The sequence below is a fragment of the Somniosus microcephalus genome, chromosome 6, assembly GCF_052327205.1.
Source record: "Somniosus microcephalus isolate GS21.2 chromosome 6, FLI_Smic_1.0, whole genome shotgun sequence".
NCBI classification, from domain to species: Eukaryota; Metazoa; Chordata; class Chondrichthyes; order Squaliformes; family Somniosidae; genus Somniosus; species Somniosus microcephalus.
In genome coordinates this window covers 191,024,316-191,041,151 of record NC_140992.1, presented here as the reverse complement: position 1 = coordinate 191,041,151, position 16,836 = coordinate 191,024,316, and the positions used below count along the sequence as shown (strand labels likewise).

At 48.9% G+C, this 16,836-nt stretch overlaps 1 protein-coding gene across 1 annotated transcript in view; it reads right to left on the bottom strand.

Annotated features, from left to right (window-relative positions):
• Window positions 1-3,519: 3,519 nt before the first annotated feature.
• LOC147116281 (olfactomedin-4) overlaps window positions 3,520-16,836 on the bottom strand; it is a 30,521-nt gene continuing 17,204 nt past the window's right edge. The window contains exons 3-5 of the mRNA XM_085991073.1: window positions 10,008-10,226; window positions 8,328-8,460; window positions 3,520-5,097 (exon numbers count right to left, since the gene is read on the bottom strand). Of these exons, the coding sequence (XP_085847199.1) occupies window positions 4,283-5,097; window positions 8,328-8,460; window positions 10,008-10,226 (1,167 nt within the window). The 3' untranslated portion in view covers window positions 3,520-4,282. The remainder of the gene's footprint in view (window positions 5,098-8,327; window positions 8,461-10,007; window positions 10,227-16,836) is intronic.

Sequence of the window (16,836 nt, the reverse complement as noted above, 5' to 3'; positions counted from 1 at the left end):
ACTCCCCAAAGCCTTTCCACCATCTACAAGACACAAGTCAGGAGTGTGATGCTCTCTGCTTGCTTGGATGAGTGCAGCTGCAACAACACTCAAGAAGCTCGACACCATCCAGGACCATCTGCAAGATGCACTGCAGCAACTCGCCAAGGCTTCTTAGACAGCACCTCTCAAACTCGCGACCTCTACTGCCTAGAAGGACAAGGGCAGCAGACACAAGGGAACACCATCACCTCCAAGTTCCCCTCCAAGTCACTCACCAACCTGACTGAACTGTATCGTTTGGTCAAAATCCTGTAACTCCCTAACAGCACTATGGGAGTACCTTCACCACATGGACTGCAGCGGTTCAAGAAGACAACTAACCACCACCTTCTCAAGGGCAATTAGGGATGGGCACTAAATTGTTGCCAGCGATGCCCACATCCCATGAATGATTTTTTTTTAAAGTTTTTTTTCGAATGGATCAGACCAGAGACCCATTACGCAAGGATTGTGCCCAACGGTGCCTCCCAGTGCTGACCCCACTGGAATATGCAGGGTCGGAGGACTGGCACCTTATTTGCATGTGGGCCAAGTGAGCACAAGCACCACTTTAGGCGCATCTCTGGCACTTGTGCATGGAGGATGCATGCCCCTGTGCTGATCCCAGTGGGCCACTGAGCAAGGAGGCTGATCTACAAAAAATGTTTTATAAAAAGAATCGTGGTCATTGGGAGTTTGGGCCACTTGCCTGGATCCGGACCCTATCGGTGGGGACCATAGCCCCTATGGAAGCCGGTAGGCATCCACTCACTCAGCGTACCAGCCTCCGGGTCCCACTGGAGCCTGCAGAGCAGGAACTCCAGCATAGGGAGTGGAGTTGCTGCCTGTGGCTCTGCCTCGACCGGCATCTGCCTTGTAAAAGATGGACGGAGATTCTGCCTCTTATGAAGCAATGAGGAAACTTCCGGAAATGTCAAGCAGTTTCCCACTGGAGTTACAGTGGGAGATCGGCGGAACCTCCAAAGAATTTCCGACTCGTTTTCGATAAAGTATTCTCCCAGAAATCATCTGCGGCCACTTACATTAAGCTACTCGGGTCCCCTCCCTCACCTCTTTTTCCGGTACATTGATGACTATCGGTGCCGTTTCCTGCTATCTTCCTGAACTAGAAAATTTCATTCACTTTGCTTCCAATTTCCACCCTTCCCTCACCCTCACATGGTCCATCTCCGACTCTTCCCTTCCCTTCCTCGACTTCTCTGTCTCCATCTCTGGGGCTAGGCTATCAACAAAGATACACTATAAGCCCACTGACTCCCACAGCTACCTGGACTACAATTCCTCCCACCCCGCTTCCTGTAAAGACTATTCCATTCTCCCAGTTTCTTTGTCTCCTTTGCATCTGTTATGACGACGCCACCTTCCATACTAGTGCTTCCAATATGTCTTCCTCAACCAAGGATTCCCCTCTACTGTGTCCATTCCATTTCCTGCACTTCTGCTCTCACCCCTTCCCCTCCCTCCCAGAATAATGATAAGAGTTTCTCTTGTCCTCACCTTTCACCCCAACAGCCTCCACATTCAATGGATCATCCTCCGCCACCTCCAGCGGGAGCCCCCCACCAAACACAGCTTCCCCTCCCCTCCCAGCATCCCGGAGGGACTGTACCATCCGAGACACACTGGTCCGCTCCTCAATCACCCCCCAACACCCCCTCCCCTTCCCACGGCACCTTCCCGTGCAAGCGCAGAAGATGCAACACCTGCCCTTTTACCTCTTCCTACTGTCCAGGGCCCTAAACACTCCTTCCAAGTGAAACAGCTTCTTGCAATTTAGTATACTGTAGTCGCTGCTCACGATGTGGTCTCCTCTACATTGGGGAGACTAAACGCAGATTGGGTGACCGCTTTGCGGAACACTTCTGTTCAGTCCGTAAGTGTGACCCTGAGCTTCCAGTTGCCTGTCACTTTAATTCTCTGCTCCATTCCCACTCTGACCTCTCTGAATCATAGAATCATTATAGCACAGTAGGAGGCCATTTGGCCTGTCGAGCCCGTGCCAGCTCTCTGCACTCTGTCCTCGGCCTCTTACACTGTTCCACAAAGCTCAATGTAGGCTTGAGGAACAGCACCTCCTCTTTTCTATTAGGCACTTTACAGCCTTCTGGACTCAACATCAAGTTCAACAATTTCAGACTATAACCTCTGCCCCTACTTTTTTCACATGGCAGCTGTGATGTTTCTGCCACTCCCATTTACACCTCTTCTAGACTCATCTTTTGTTTCTTTACTTGTCCCATTACCATCTTCTTTTGTTTTGTACTATAATCCCTTTTGTCATTCAATCACGCCTGCCTTCCACCCTATCGCAGACCTTCCCTTTTGTTCTTTCCTCCCCTCCCCCCCCTTCCCTGCCCCTGCACTTGCTTAAAATCTGTTCCATCTCTTAACTTTTTCCAGTTCTGACGAAAGGTCATCGATCTGAAATGTTAACTCTGTTTCTCTCTCCACAGATGCTGCCTGACCTGCTGAGTATTTCCAGTATTTTCTGTTTCTATTGCATTAACATAGAAACATAGAAGATAGGAGCAGGAGTAGGCCATTCGGCCCTTCGAGCCTGCTCCGCCATTCAACAAGATCATGGCTGATCATCCAAACCCTAGCACCCGGTCCCTACACGACAGCCATCCCACCCAAGCCCTATCCCGTAACCCCACGTATTTAATCCCTCTAACACTAAGGGTCAATTTATCATAGCCAATCAACCTAACCCGCACATCTTTGGACTGTGGGAGGAAACCAGAGCACCCAGAGGAAACCCACGCAAACACAGGGAGAATGTGCAAACTCCACACAGACAGTCACCCGAGGCCAGATTTGAACCCGGGTCCCTGGCGCTGTGAGGCAACAGTGCTAACCACTATGCCACCGTGCTGCCTACCGTGCTAAGCTACTGCTCTGACTGTTGCGTAATATTACGGAATGGGTTCTACTTCTACTCCTCTTCAGGGGTTAGCGGTGACTCAGTTGGTCACACTCTCGCCTCAAGTCAGAAGGTCGTGGGTTTAAGTCCCACTCCAGAGACTTCAGCACAAAAATCTAGGCTGACACTCCAGTGCAGTACTGAAAGAGTTCTGCAATGTTGGAGGTGCCGTCTTTCGGATGGGACATTAAATCGAGGCCCCGTATGCCCTCTTAGGTGGACGTAAAAGAACCTATGGCACTATTTCAAAGAAAAGCAGGGGCGTACTCCCCGGTATCCTAGCCAATATGCTGAACCAACTAAAAAACAGATTATTTGGTCACTATCACATTGCTGTTTGTGGGACCTTATTGTGCTCAAATTAGCTGCTGTGTTTCCTATATTAACTACCATTCAAAAGTATTTATTTGCCCTTAAAGCACTTTGGGATGTCATGTCCTGAGGTTGTGAAAAGCACTATATATATGCAAGTTTTTTCTTCTTTCTTACTACTAGCATCTACCTTAGGAATGGAACTCTTTTGTTATCGAGTTTGACTAGAGTTGCAGATGCAGTTAGATTTAACAAAAGTAGTTTATTCAGGCATAAAAAAGCAGGTTATTCAAAGAGGTACAACCCAGGCCATGTGGCACGCTGCAGATCATCCCGATACATCATGCTGGAAACCATCTCATTACCATACATAATTAGGCCTGCTTCACCAGGCTCCATTTTAGATACAGTCAAGCAAGGCAATTTGAGTCATGTATACATTTCAATTTCATGTGCAGAACTCACAAATTGCTAACTTGTGAGCTACTTCACATCATGGAACACTGCATCAAATCATATCGCGTAAACGAAACCATATGCCAAGCTTCAACGTATCACATTCTCTTAACACCTTATATTGCAGAGAGGGAGAAATGGTGGATCAACTAGAGGGTAAAGAGAAGAATATAATCACATTTTGCCAGGAACTGGCTTCTTCCTCACCCTCGCGTGTCCTAGAGGCTGCCAATCAAACCTTTTGCATCATTATGGTAATGAGCAGTGAATACATCAGGTGAGGTTGTAAATTTAAGGCCTTAAATTCTCTTTTTCTCTTTTTACCACGATTATGCACATTATGCAGACTATAAAATCTTAACATCAATGCTTGTTTCCAAGACCCTTCCTCTTAAACCTTTAATGTTTGGTAACAAACCATTCCTTGTGTACTCAGTTTACCTAGGACATTCTAACAATGTTGGGTGTAGTTACAGTAAATGTATTTTAATTGCATGAAATCCTTACTTTGGTAAATATGGAGGGAGAGAAATGATTAACCTGCACCCTTTAGTAAAAGAGGAGCTCATATGCTATCATGTAGCCGTCGTTGTAAAGGTAGAGCTTCCTATCTACTGGGTTGTAGTGGAGGTTCGCCACGTTTGGAGAGTATTTGACAAACCGAATATTGAGATTTTTGGCCTCTTGGTTAGTGATTGTGTCAAACATATAAAATATCTCCTCTTCATTAGCACTGGCATATCGCGTGGCATAAAGCACCCCACAGACCATAAAGGCATTGGTTACTGCTTTTTTAAAGAGCTTGGTTTTCCAGGTCTGCAGCACAGCCAAGCTATTGCTGTTTATTTTACTTAGTACAATATTGCCATAATTCTCTTCAGTGGCATAAATAACCCACATCCCATTTTCATCCACTGAAAAATCTATATCTGTGTGACCATAGCAGCTATAATAACAGTAAGGGAACTTGTTTCCATAGCCAGCATTGGGAAGAACTACATTTGTGATGTCATTTTTCTTTATCTCAAACCTGCACATTTGCCCAGAGTTATAACAGTTATAATACAGAGAGCCATTGTAAACCACGGCCCCTGGACCCTGTATCGAATTGGCGGTGGTGAATGATGGTTTCACCGTAATATCAATGTTGGACTTTGCCGTGAGGAAGTTTTTGTAAGAAGTGTAGGTTCGGATCGCATTTCCATAAATATTGGAAGACAGCAGCGCCATAACCCAGTATAATTCCGAGCTTCCAGGCATTGAGTCCATGCCCCAGGCTCCGTAATGGTATGATGCGCCATATGGGTTGAGTTGTGCCACTACCGGCTCACTAATGTTGCGTAAAATTCCTCCAGAACAATTTCCTACAAGGAACACAATTAATTAGAGTTGGATTTTCTTTTGAAACTGTTTTGAAGGATGTTTCTTTAATCAGAGTCAATAAAGGGAATAACCCCTTCCTGTTGTTTCCCATCAATCTCAACCCACCTCCATCATTCCCATCAGATGCAACCCACACCCCCATCATTACCACCAGATTCACTCCCCACCCCCATCATTTCCCATCCGACTCAACCCCCACCCCATCATTTCCACCACATTCACTCCCCACCCCATCATTTCCCATCCTACTCAACCTCTACCCCATCATTTCCACCACATTCACTCCCCACCCCATCATTTCCCATCCTACTCAACCTCTACCCCATCATTTCCACCACATTCAACCCCCATCCCATCATTTCCCATCCTACTCAACCCCCACCCTATCATTTCCACCACATTCAACCCCCACCCCATCATTTCCACCACATTCACTCCCCACCCCATCATTTCCCATCCTACTCAACCTCTACCCCATCATTTCCACCACATTCACTCCCCACCCCATCATTTCCCATCCTACTCAACCTCTACCCCATCATTTCCACCACATTCAACCCCCATCCCATCATTTCCCATCCTACTCAACCCCCACCCTATCATTTCCACCACATTCAACCCCCATCCCATCATTTCCTATCCTACTCAACCTCTACCCCATCATTTCCACCACATTCAACCCCCATCCCATCATTTCCCATCCTACTCAACCCCCACCCTATCATTTCCACCACATTCAACCCCCATCCCATCATTTCCTATCCTACTCAACCCATCATTCCCATCAGACTTTAGCCACCTCCCATCCTAACAATCAGAGTTAATTCTTCTTGCGTAGGAGCTGAAAAATGCATTAATGTTTGAGGGCCACCCTCATTGTCCTGTGAAAAACCTTGCATTACATTTGTGCCCCTGAATGACTATTATAATGATCTGGGGATTACATCTCCCTGTCTCTATTTACAGTTCCTCAGAAATTACATTTTTACCAACGTTCTCCCCTCCTCCTCCTCTCCTCAAGGCATTGATTCCTGCTGGTGTACAACTAGGACACGGGAACCAACAATCTTCTGCTACCTCATCCAAGTGGCCATTCTTAACGTGCGATCCTAGACGGTGAGTTTTGGCAGACCATTAGACTGGGGAGCATCGCAACTGAGCCCAGGTGTCTCCTCAGGACCTCGCTGGTTATTCACACACACACTTTCAAATGTAGATCACTGGATAGCAATCAGGAGGGAGAAGATCATTTGATCTGCCTCTCTAGTCCAGGCTGCTGAGGCTAGTTGTACAACCTTACTGCCACGTCAGAGAGCTCTGGAATTCCCTCCGTAAACCTCTCCTCCTTTAAGACCCTCTTTAAAACCTACCACCTGTCCTAATGTCTCCTTCTTTGGCTCAGTGTTATTTTTTGTCTGATTACACTCCTGTGAAGCACCTTGGGATGTTTTACTATGTTAAAGACGCTATATAAATGCAAGTTGTTGTTGTTGACCAGTTAACTTAGAATAGTCTGGGAACTGAATCTTGGTTCTTCTGATCCTTGAGGCTCAGTTGCACACTGCCTTTACGGACTGAATCAATGGCAAAAGCATTACATTTTCATGTGTTCTTTTATTCATCAACATGGCATCTGCTGTGATTTATCACTATAATAACTACTTTATGCCTGATCAGTGTGTTGCTGCAATTTATTCTCTCTTGATGAAATAGCTAAAAGAACAGTGTACGTTATCTAAATGGTTTCTAACCATATTGGGTGAGAAGGTCATTGCTGCTGTCTTTATGAATGAAAAAATGTCCTGCTGATGTGTAGTGTGAGAGAATATATTGCATTAAACACTAATTGAGGAGTCTCCTGACCTTGAGTTTGTTGCTGTATCAGTCAGACTGAAATCTCACGTACGATGCCCTGTAGGTGTGTTTTTCACTTTGCAGTTTTCATATTGTTCCATCACTGCCAGTCTTCAGTCCCGTCATTGGACTCCAGTCACCCAAGAGCATTCATTGTAATTTTTTTTTAAAACACGCATACTGATTACTGCAGTGACTTTTTTCCCTCCTCGAATTTTCCCTAGTTCCATCTGCTTTTATGCTGTTCTTTTACTTTGGATTCTGGAAGCCCAGCAACCAGGTCAAACTGTCACTAAGAGTCAGCTGCCAGGCTACAAAAAACATGCTGAACAGCATAAATCCTAGGAGTCAGCTCATTGGTTCTGGCCACTTGAAATTCAGAGTAAAAGAACCATATGAAAGCAGCTTTCCCAAAGCCGATGACTCCCACTGGGAAAACCTTGCATTACATTTGTGCCCCTGAATGACTATTATAATGATCTGGGGTACCGATGTCAGCAGTCCTCCGGTTTCACCCCCAGGTGGCCATTTTTCATGTGTGAATGTAGACAATAGGCGATTACAGGTTATATGGGAAGCAACTCCGCCAACAACAACGTGCATTTATATAGCACCTTTAATGTAGTAAAATGTCCCAAGGCACTGCACAGGAGTGTAATCAGACAAAAATTGAAACAGGCAAGAAGGAGATATTAGGACAGGTGACCAAAAGGTTGGTCAAAGAGTTGAGTTTAAAGGAGGGTCTTAAGGAGGAGAGAGAGGTGGAGAGTTTTAGGAAGGGAATTCAAGAGCTTCGGGCCTAGGCAGCTAAAGGCATGGTCCTCAATGATGGGGTGAAGGAAGTCAGGGATGCATGAGAGGCCAGAGTTGGAGGCACGCTGAATTCTCAGAGGGTTGTAGGGCTGGAGGAGGTTACAGAGATAGGAAGGGGTGAGCCTAGTCTTATCACCACCCATTGTCTAAACACTCGAAAACTTTGCATCAGGACTGACTGGATAATAAGGAGCAGGAATCCTGGCCGATTCTTCGTTCCCTACCTTGAGTAGATCAATGCAATTATACTGTCTTCACTACATCCCGGGCTGGGCTCAGCTAACTCAATGAAGACAAGGGGTTGAGTCTGGTCTGTATTGGCCAGTAACACCCCCTGCATTGCATTTAGGAATTACTGAGATATTTTATAAGGTGCGAGTGTTCCATCATCATTCATACAAACCTTTACGTAAAAGAATTAAATGTTGTTCAAACAATTTAATTTAAAATGAATATGGCTAGTATTAAAGGTTACTGTTGTTAGGGTAACAAGGTGAAGGTGGTCTTGGTAACTAGTAGGTGAAACTGATGTATGTAACCTCACCAATGTTTAAATTGCCGTAGACCGAGAAGCTCTCCAGATGGTTCTTCATTTTCTTCAAGTGGTCTTTCATGGACAGTAGGTTGTGTTTGTCATACTGCTGCAAGTTCATCACATTGAGGCGGGCATCAAGCAGCTGGAACACAAATGGAATTCATTAGACGGTCTGTTTATTATTAGGGTTAATAGGCAGCCTGTTTACTATTAGGGGTAATAGGTAACCTGTTTATGAGCTGGAAACAAAGAGGATTAGGAGGAGAGGGGACAGGTGAGTGCAAAAAGGAAGACAGATCTGAGAAGTAGAAAGAGGATGAGAGCACAGGCAGTTGATAAGGAGAGTGAATCAGAAACACAAGAGGAGGAGAAGAAAAATCTTAGTATTTTCCTACAATGGCCTGCAACCCAACACTGATTTGTGAGGAGCAGGCAGCAGCTCGCTTTCGAAGAGCTGGCTGGGGAATGTCAGTTCTCTCCCACTAAGAAAGAGGCTCAATTACATTGAGACCCCTCACCAGATGACACTGGAAAATGAGAAACTCACAGCTATGATAGATGGATTGCAGAGATGGGGACCATGGCATCCCAGCCTAGCATCACCAGTTGGCTCCATTGAGAAAACTGATGCATTTAATATCACAGCATTTAAAAAAAAACTTATGTTGAATATCTTACCCTTTTGACTATGTTGGTTTTACTGCAGCGATGCAAGTGGAAAACTCAGCATGGAGCAATTGGCCATTGAAGAATAATTCATGACATGAAATCAGGAAGTCAGTAATTCACTCCTGTGGGCTCAGATGGAAGGTAACAAGCTGTTGACCTCACATGATGAATTAATTGGGGGTATTCATGATGCTAGTGATCGAGCCAGGCCAGCTAAGGCGGCCCACCACAGTTTGTGAGGCCTGGCTGGGTCGCCTGCTGGATATTGAGAAGGCCTGTTATATGCCTGCTTTCCCACAGAAAGTCATAGGCCTTGATTTTTACTGGGAGACGTGTTCGGGCCAGGCTGAGGCTCTCAGCATGAGGCTCAGGCCGTTTTAACATCTGGGCCTCATTTAAATATTCCTGCACTGTCTCCCGCCCGAAATCGGCATGACTGGCGTCAGGGCTGGCGGGTGGGAGCGGGAAATCGGGTCGTTAGGATGCTGGGGACCCAAAGGAACGGTCATTGGCATAACCTCTGCACTGGGCAAGGGCTTCGGCAGCGTGGCAAGGGAGCGGTAAGGCCGGGGCTGTGGAGGCCCAAGGACTCTTTGTGGGGGTGGGGGGAGCACTTCTGCAAAACTTACCTTTGTCTCTTCAGGCCAGTCGACACCTCCTGCTGTAGTTCTGCACAGTTTGGACCCCCCCGACGCGACGCTAAAATCGCATTGCGGCACCGATGACGTCAATAGGCCGCAACTTTTGCATTTAAAGTAGGCCCCCGCTTGCCTGTAGCGGGAGCCTCGGCCGACTTGAAAGCTGGTAAAGATGAAATGGCGCCGGGCAGGAACAAAGTGACCTCAGGCCGGTAAGTGGATTCGACCTAATCTTAACCACTCCCACGCACCATTCTCACTGGGCAAGGGGGGACTAAAATTGAGGTCATAGTCTCAACCATCGCCATCCGAGTCCCGCGATCACAGTACTCGCATGTGGCAATTTTACTATAAATACATAAATAAATCTAATTTATCTCACCTCGGAGGAGATCTTGTGAAGTAAGTTGGTGTTTGGTGAGGGAACGCTCTGTGCCTTTGCAATGTCTGAGCTGAGCTGCTTCAGCTCCCAGCGGAGGGTCCAGAAGTTGAGTGGATGGTACAGTTTCTGTTTGTACATTGCCTCAAACTGTTGCATGCGAGAAGACAGGTTCTGTAGCTCAGCCAGGAATGCTGGGATCTTGATCTCAGCAACAGTTGCCTTGAAATTTACAACAACATTTAATAAAAGAACCGAGTCAAAGAAAGTACGAAGAGTCCAGCCCTCGGGATATGGAGAAGGCAGGTGGAGGGGCTGGGCTGAAAACACTACAGCATCTGTTGGGCATAGGCAGGACTTAAAGTGCAAATCTCAAACTACAAGGAACAGGAGTGGTCTGGAAAGGGGGAGAGACCTCTCTATGGGGGCATGGGGGCAAATGGTATAACTGTGACAAGACTTGCAACTGTGGGAGTGGCATGCTCTTGCTTGCTCTTTCAACAACTGGCTCTTCTTGCCCCTAGTTTTCCCCCATCCTCTCCTGAAGATGATGACTCATACAATTTGCCAGGTGTTGGCGACCCCTCTCCTCTCTTCCCCCTCCCCTCCCCCCCATGTATGAGCCCAGACTGTGAGTGTTAGATTGTTTAACTGTGGTGTATGTTGCAACTGAGCCTGATCCAGTCCTTCCCTCATGCCTACACACATGTGCTTCCTATTGGAGAGAGGTCAACGTATAGCAATCAGGAGTGGGAACCCTGGCTTATCTTTGTCCTTCGGCTAACCTCGTGTCATCAAGGCCAATTGTAGCATCTCTACTGCTGCCCTGCGTCACTTCAGCTAACCTGACACAGAGCAGGAATCAAAGCTGGATCATTCCGGTCTGTTTGGCGCAGTATCACACCAAGTGGTGGGTTTGCCCAATCACCAATGCACCAATCAGTGGCTGCATTTCTTTGGATGGGGAAGAGAGCACCAATCAGTAAACTTCCAAGGAGAGACTGGTTTACTGGAGTTGGGGGCCAACCACTTGTCTGATGTCCCAGCCTCTTTAAGTTTAGAAGTAGCTAAAGGGGAGAGGCAATGTTCTGACTATCAGTAGAAAGAAAGTATGAAAATTACACCAATAAAACACCAACTGAACAATAGAGCAACTATATAGCTTATAATTGAGTAAACCCGAGGTACTGCATGAAAAGTAACAAATATCCAGTGCAGTACTGAGGGACTGTTACATTGTCGGAGGTGCCGTCTATTGGATGAGATGTTAAACCGCGTGTCCTCTCTGGTAGATTTAAAAGATCCCATGCCACTATTTGAAGAAGAGCAGGGCAGTGCTCCCGATGTTGTATCCTGGCCAATATTTATTCCTCAGCCAATTTAACTAAAACAGATTATCTGGTCATTTATCACATTGCTGTTTGTGGGACCTTGCTGTGTGCAAATTGGCTGCCACATTTCCCTACATTATAACAGTGACTACACTTCAAAAGTACTTCATTGGTTGTAAGGTACTTTGGGATGTCCTGAGGTTCTGAAAGGCGCTATATAAATGCAAGTCTTTTCTTTATTTTAGGAACTGTTGAGCCCTGTTTGAATTAATGGATGTTGGTGTCTGTGTCTCCACCCACTGTCTGGGTGACTGGGTTTCAGTGTCTGTGTCTCCCCCCCTGTCTGGGTGACTGGGTTTCAGTGTCTGTGTCCCCCTGTCTGGGCGAATGGGTTTCAGTGTCTGTGTCTCCGTGTCTGGGCGAATGGGTTTCAGTGTCTGTGTCTCCCCCCCTGTCTGGGCGAATGGGTTTCAGTGTCTGTGTCTCCCTGTCTGGGTGACTGGGTTTCAGTGTCTGCGTCTCCCTGTCTGGGTGAATGGGTTTCAGTGTCTGCGTCTCCCTGTCTGGGCGAATGGGTTTCAGTGTCTGTATCTTCCTGTCTGGGCGACTGGGTTTCAGTGACTGTGTCTCCCCCCCGCCGTCTGGGTTACTGGGTTTCAGTGTCTGCGTCTCCCTGTCTGGGCGAATGGGTTTCAGTGTCTGTGTCTCCCTGTCTGGGCGAATGGGTTTCAGTGTCTGTGTCTCCCTGTCTGGGCGAATGGGTTTCAGTGTCTGTGTCTCCCTGTCTGGGCGAATGGGTTTCAGTGTCTGTGTCTCCCTGTCTGGGCGAATGGGTTTCAGTGTCTGTGTCTCCCTGTCTGGGCGAATGGGTTTCAGTGTCTGTGTCTCCCTGTCTGGGCGAATGGGTTTCAGTGTCTGTGGTTCCCTGTCTGGGTGACTGAGTTTCAGTGTCTGCGTCTCCCTGTCTGGGTGAATGGGTTTCAGTGTCTGCGTCTCCCTGTCTGGGCGAATGGGTTTCAGTGTCTGCATCTCCCTGTCTGGGCGAATGGGTTTCAGTGTCTGTGTCTCCCCCCCTGTCTGGGCGAATGGGTTTCAGTGTCTGTGTCTCCCTGTCTGGGCGACTGGGTTTCAGTGTCTGCGTCTCCCTGTCTGGGCGAATGGGTTTCAGTGTCTGCATCTCCCTGTCTGGGCGAATGGGTTTCAGTGTCTGTGTCTCCCTGTCTGGGTGAATGGGTTTCAGTGTCTGTTTCTCCCTGTCTGGGCGAATGGGTTTCAGTGTCTGTGTCTCCCTGTCTGGGTGAATGGGTTTCAGTGTCTGTTTCTCCCTGTCTGGGCGAATGGGTTTCAGTGTCTGTTTCTCCCTGTCTGGGCGAATGGGTTTCAGTGTCTGTTTCTCCCTGTCTGGGTGAATGGGTTTCAGTGTCTGTGTCTCCCTGTCTGGGTGAATGGGTTTCAGTGTCTGTTTCTCCCTGTCTGGGCGAATGGGTTTCAGTGTCTGTTTCTCCCTGTCTGGGTGAATGGGTTTCAGTGTCTGTTTCTCCCTGTCTGGGTGAATGGGTTTCAGTGTCTGTGTCTCCCTGTCTGGGCGAATGGGTTTCAGTGTCTGTTTCTCCCTGTCTGGGTGAATGGGTTTCAGTGTCTGTTTCTCCCTGTCTGGGTGAATGGGTTTCAGTGTCTGTTTCTCCCTGTCTGGGTGAATAGGTTTCAGTGTCTGTGTCTCCCTGTCTGGGTGAATGGGTTTCAGTGTCTGTTTCTCCCTGTCTGGGTGAATGGGTTTCAGTGTCTGTGTCTCCCTGTCTGGGTGAATGGGTTTCAGTGTCTGTTTCTCCCTGTCTGGGTGAATGGGTTTCAGTGTCTGTTTCTCCCTGTCTGGGTGAATAGGTTTCAGTGTCTGTGTCTCCCTGTCTGGGTGAATGGGTTTCAGTGTCTGTTTCTCCCTGTCTGGGTGAATGGGTTTCAGTGTCTGTGTCTCCCTGTCTGGGCGAATGGGTTTCAGTGTCTGTTTCTCCCTGTCTGGGTGAATGGGTTTCAGTGTCTGTGTCTCCCTGACTGGGTGAATGGGTTTCAGTGTCTGCGTCTCCCTGTCTGGGCGAATGGGTTTCAGTGTCTGTGTCTCCCCCCCTGTCTGGGTGACTGGGTTTCAGTGTCTGTGTCTCCCTGTCTGGGCGAATGGGTTTCAGTGTCTGCGTCTCCCTGTCTGGGCGAATGGGTTTCAGTGTCTGTGTCTCCCCCCCTGTCTGGGTGACTGGGTTTCAGTGTCTGTCTCTCCATGTCTGAGCGAATGGGTTTCAGTGTCTGTGTCTCCCTGTCTGGGTGACTGGGTTTCAGTGTCTGCGTCTCCCTGTCTGGGCGAATGGGTTACAGTGTCTGTGTCTCCCCCCCTGTCTGGGCGAATGGGTTTCAGTGTCTGTGTCTCCCTGTCTGGGTGACTGGGTTTCAGTGTCTGTCTCTCCATGTCTGAGCGAATGGGTTTCAGTGTCTGTGTCTCCCTGTCTGGGTGACTGGGTTTCAGTGTCTGCGTCTCCCTGTCTGGGCGAATGGGTTACAGTGTCTGTGTCTCCCCCCCTGTCTGGTTGACTGGGTTTCAGTGTCTGTGTCTCCCTGTCTGGGTGACTGGGTTTCAGTGTCTGTGTCTCCCTGTCTGGGTGACTGGGTTTCAGTGTCTGCGTCTCCCTGTCTGGGTGACTGGGTTTCAGTGTCTGCGTCTCCCTGTCTGGGCGAATGGGTTACAGTGTCTGTGTCTCCCCGTCTGGGCGAATGGGTTTCAGTGTCTGCGTCTCCCTGTCTGGGTGTCTGGGTTTCAGTGTCTGCATCTCCCTGTCTGGGCAAATGGGTTTCAGTGTCTATGTCTCCCCCCCTGTCTGGATGAATGTGTTTCAGTGTCTGTGTCTCCCTGTCTGGGTGACTGGGTTTCAGTGTCTGTGTCTCCCCCCCTGTCTGGGTGACTGAGTTTCAGTGTCTGTGTCTCCCTGTCTGGGCGAATGGGTTTCAGTGTCTGTGTCTCCCTGTCTGGGCGAATGGGTTTCAGTGTCTGTGTCTCCCTGTCTGGGCGAATGGGTTTCAGTGTCTATGTCTCCCTGTCTGGGCGACTGGGTTTCAGTGTCTGTGTCTCCCTGTCTGGGCGAATGGGTTTCAGTGTCTGTCTCTCCATGTCTGGGCGAATGGGTTTCAGTGTCTGCATCTCCCTGTCTGGGCGAATGGGTTTCAGTGTCTGCGTCTCCCTGTCTGGGCGAATGGGTTTCAGTGTCTGCGTCTCCCTCGATGGGCGAATGGGTTTCAGTGTCTGTGTCTCCCTGTCTGGGCGAATGGGTTTCAGTGTCTGTGTCTCCCTGTCTGGTTGACTGGGTTTCAGTGTCTGCGTCTCCCTGTCTGGGTGACTGGGTTTCAGTGTCTGTGTCTCCCTGTCTGGGCGAATGGGTTTCAGCGTCTGCATCTCCCTGTCTGGGTGTCTGGGTTTCAGTGTCTGCGTCTCACTGTCTGGGTGACTGGGTTTCAGTGTCTGTGTCTCCCCCCCCTGTCTGGGTGAATGGGTTTCAGTGTCTGTGTCTCTCTGTCTGTGCGAATGGGTTTCAGTGTCTGTGTCTCCCTGTCTGGGCGACTGGGTTTCAGTGTCTGTGTCTCCCTGTCTGGGCGAATGGGTTTCAGTGTCTGTGTCTCCCTGTCTGGGCGAATGGGTTTCAGTGTCTGTGTCTCCCTGTCTGGGCGAATGGGTTTCAGTGTCTGTGTCTCCCTGTCTGGGCGAATGGGTTTCAGTGTTTGCATCTCCCTGTCTGGGTGACTGGGTTTCAGTGTCTGTGTCTCCCTGTCTGGGCGACTGGGTTTCAGTGTCTGTGTCTCCCTGTCTGGGCGAATGGGTTTCAGTGTCTGTGTCTCCCTGTCTGGGCGAATGGGTTTCAGTGTCTGTGTCTCCCTGTCTGGGCGAATGGGTTTCAGTGTCTGTGTCTCCATGTCTGGGCGAATGGGTTTCAGTGTCTGCATCTCCTTGTCTGGGCGAATGGGTTTCAGTGTCTGCGTCTCCCTGTCTGGGCGAATGGGTTTCAGTGTCTGTGTCTCCCTGTCTGGGCGAATGGGTTTCAGTGTCTGTGTCTCCCTGTCTGGTTGACTGGGTTTCAGTGTCTGCGTCTCCCTGTCTGGGTGTCTGGGTTTCAGTGTCTGCGTCTCACTGTCTGGGTGACTGGGTTTCAGTGTCTGTGTCTCCCCCCCCCCCCTGTCTGGGTGAATGGGTTTCAGTGTCTGTGTCTCTCTGTCTGTGCGAATGGGTTTCAGTGTCTGTGTCTCCCTGTCTGGGCGAATGGGTTTTCGTGTCTGTGTCTCCCTGTCTGGGCAAATGGGTTTCAGTGTCTATGTCTCCCCCCCTGTCTGGGCGAATGGGTTTCAGTGTCTGTGTCTCCCCCCCTGTCTGGGCGAATGGGTTTCAGTATCTGTGTCTCCCTGTCTGGGCGACTGGGTTTCAGTGTCTGTGTCTCCCCCCCCCTGTCTGGGTGACTGGGTTTCAGTGTCTGTGTCTCCCCCCCCTGTCTGGGTGACTGGGTTTCAGTGTCTGTGTCTCCCTGTCTGGGCGAATGAGTTTCAGTGTCTGTGTCTCTGATGCGCCATCAATTACTCAAAAGACTGAGGTTGAGCGAGTAACAATCAGGCTTTTATTAACTAAAGAATGAAGGTCTTGTCTCGAGTGGTCGACCCGTCCAGAATACTAAAGGACTGGGAGGTAGTCACTTATATACCTGGAATAGTGGGAGGAGTCAGCCGAGGCATGTCCAGACCTGTACCTAGTGGAATACACATACACTTAGACAGGTATGACAGTGGTTTACCACAGTCTCCCTGTCTGGGCGAATGGATTTCAGTGTCTGTGTCTCCCTGTCTGGGCGAATGGGTTTCAGTGTCTATGTCTCCCCCGCTGTCTGGGTGACTGGGTTTCAGTGTCTGTGTCTCCCTGTCTGGGCAAATGGGTTTCAGTGTCTGCGTCTCCCTGTCTGGGAGAATGGGTTTCAGTGTCTGTGTCTCCCTGTCTGGGAGAATGGGTTTCAGTGTCTGTGTCTCCCTGTCTGGGAGAATGGGTTTCAGTGTCTGTGTCTCCCTGTCTGGGCGAATGGGTTTCAGTGTCTGCGTCTCCCTGTCTGGGAGAATGGGTTTCAGTGTCTGTGTCTCCCTGTCTGGGAGAATGGGTTTCAGTGTCTGTGTCTCCCTGTCTGGGAGAATGGGTTTCAGTGTCTGTGTCTCCCTGTCTGGGCAAATGGGTTTCAGTGTCTGCGTCTCCCTGTCTGGGAGAATGGGTTTCAGTGTCTGTGTCTCCCTGTCTGGGAGAATGGGTTTCAGTGTCTGTGTCTCCCTGTCTGGGCGAATGGGTTTCAGTGTCTGTGTCTCCCTGTCTGGGTGACTGGGTTTCAGTGTCTGCGTCTCCCTGTCTGGGTGACTGGGTTTCAGTGTCTGCGTCTCCCTGTCTGGATGAATGGGTTTCAGTGTCTGTGTCTCCCTGTCTGGGCGAATGGGTTTCAGTG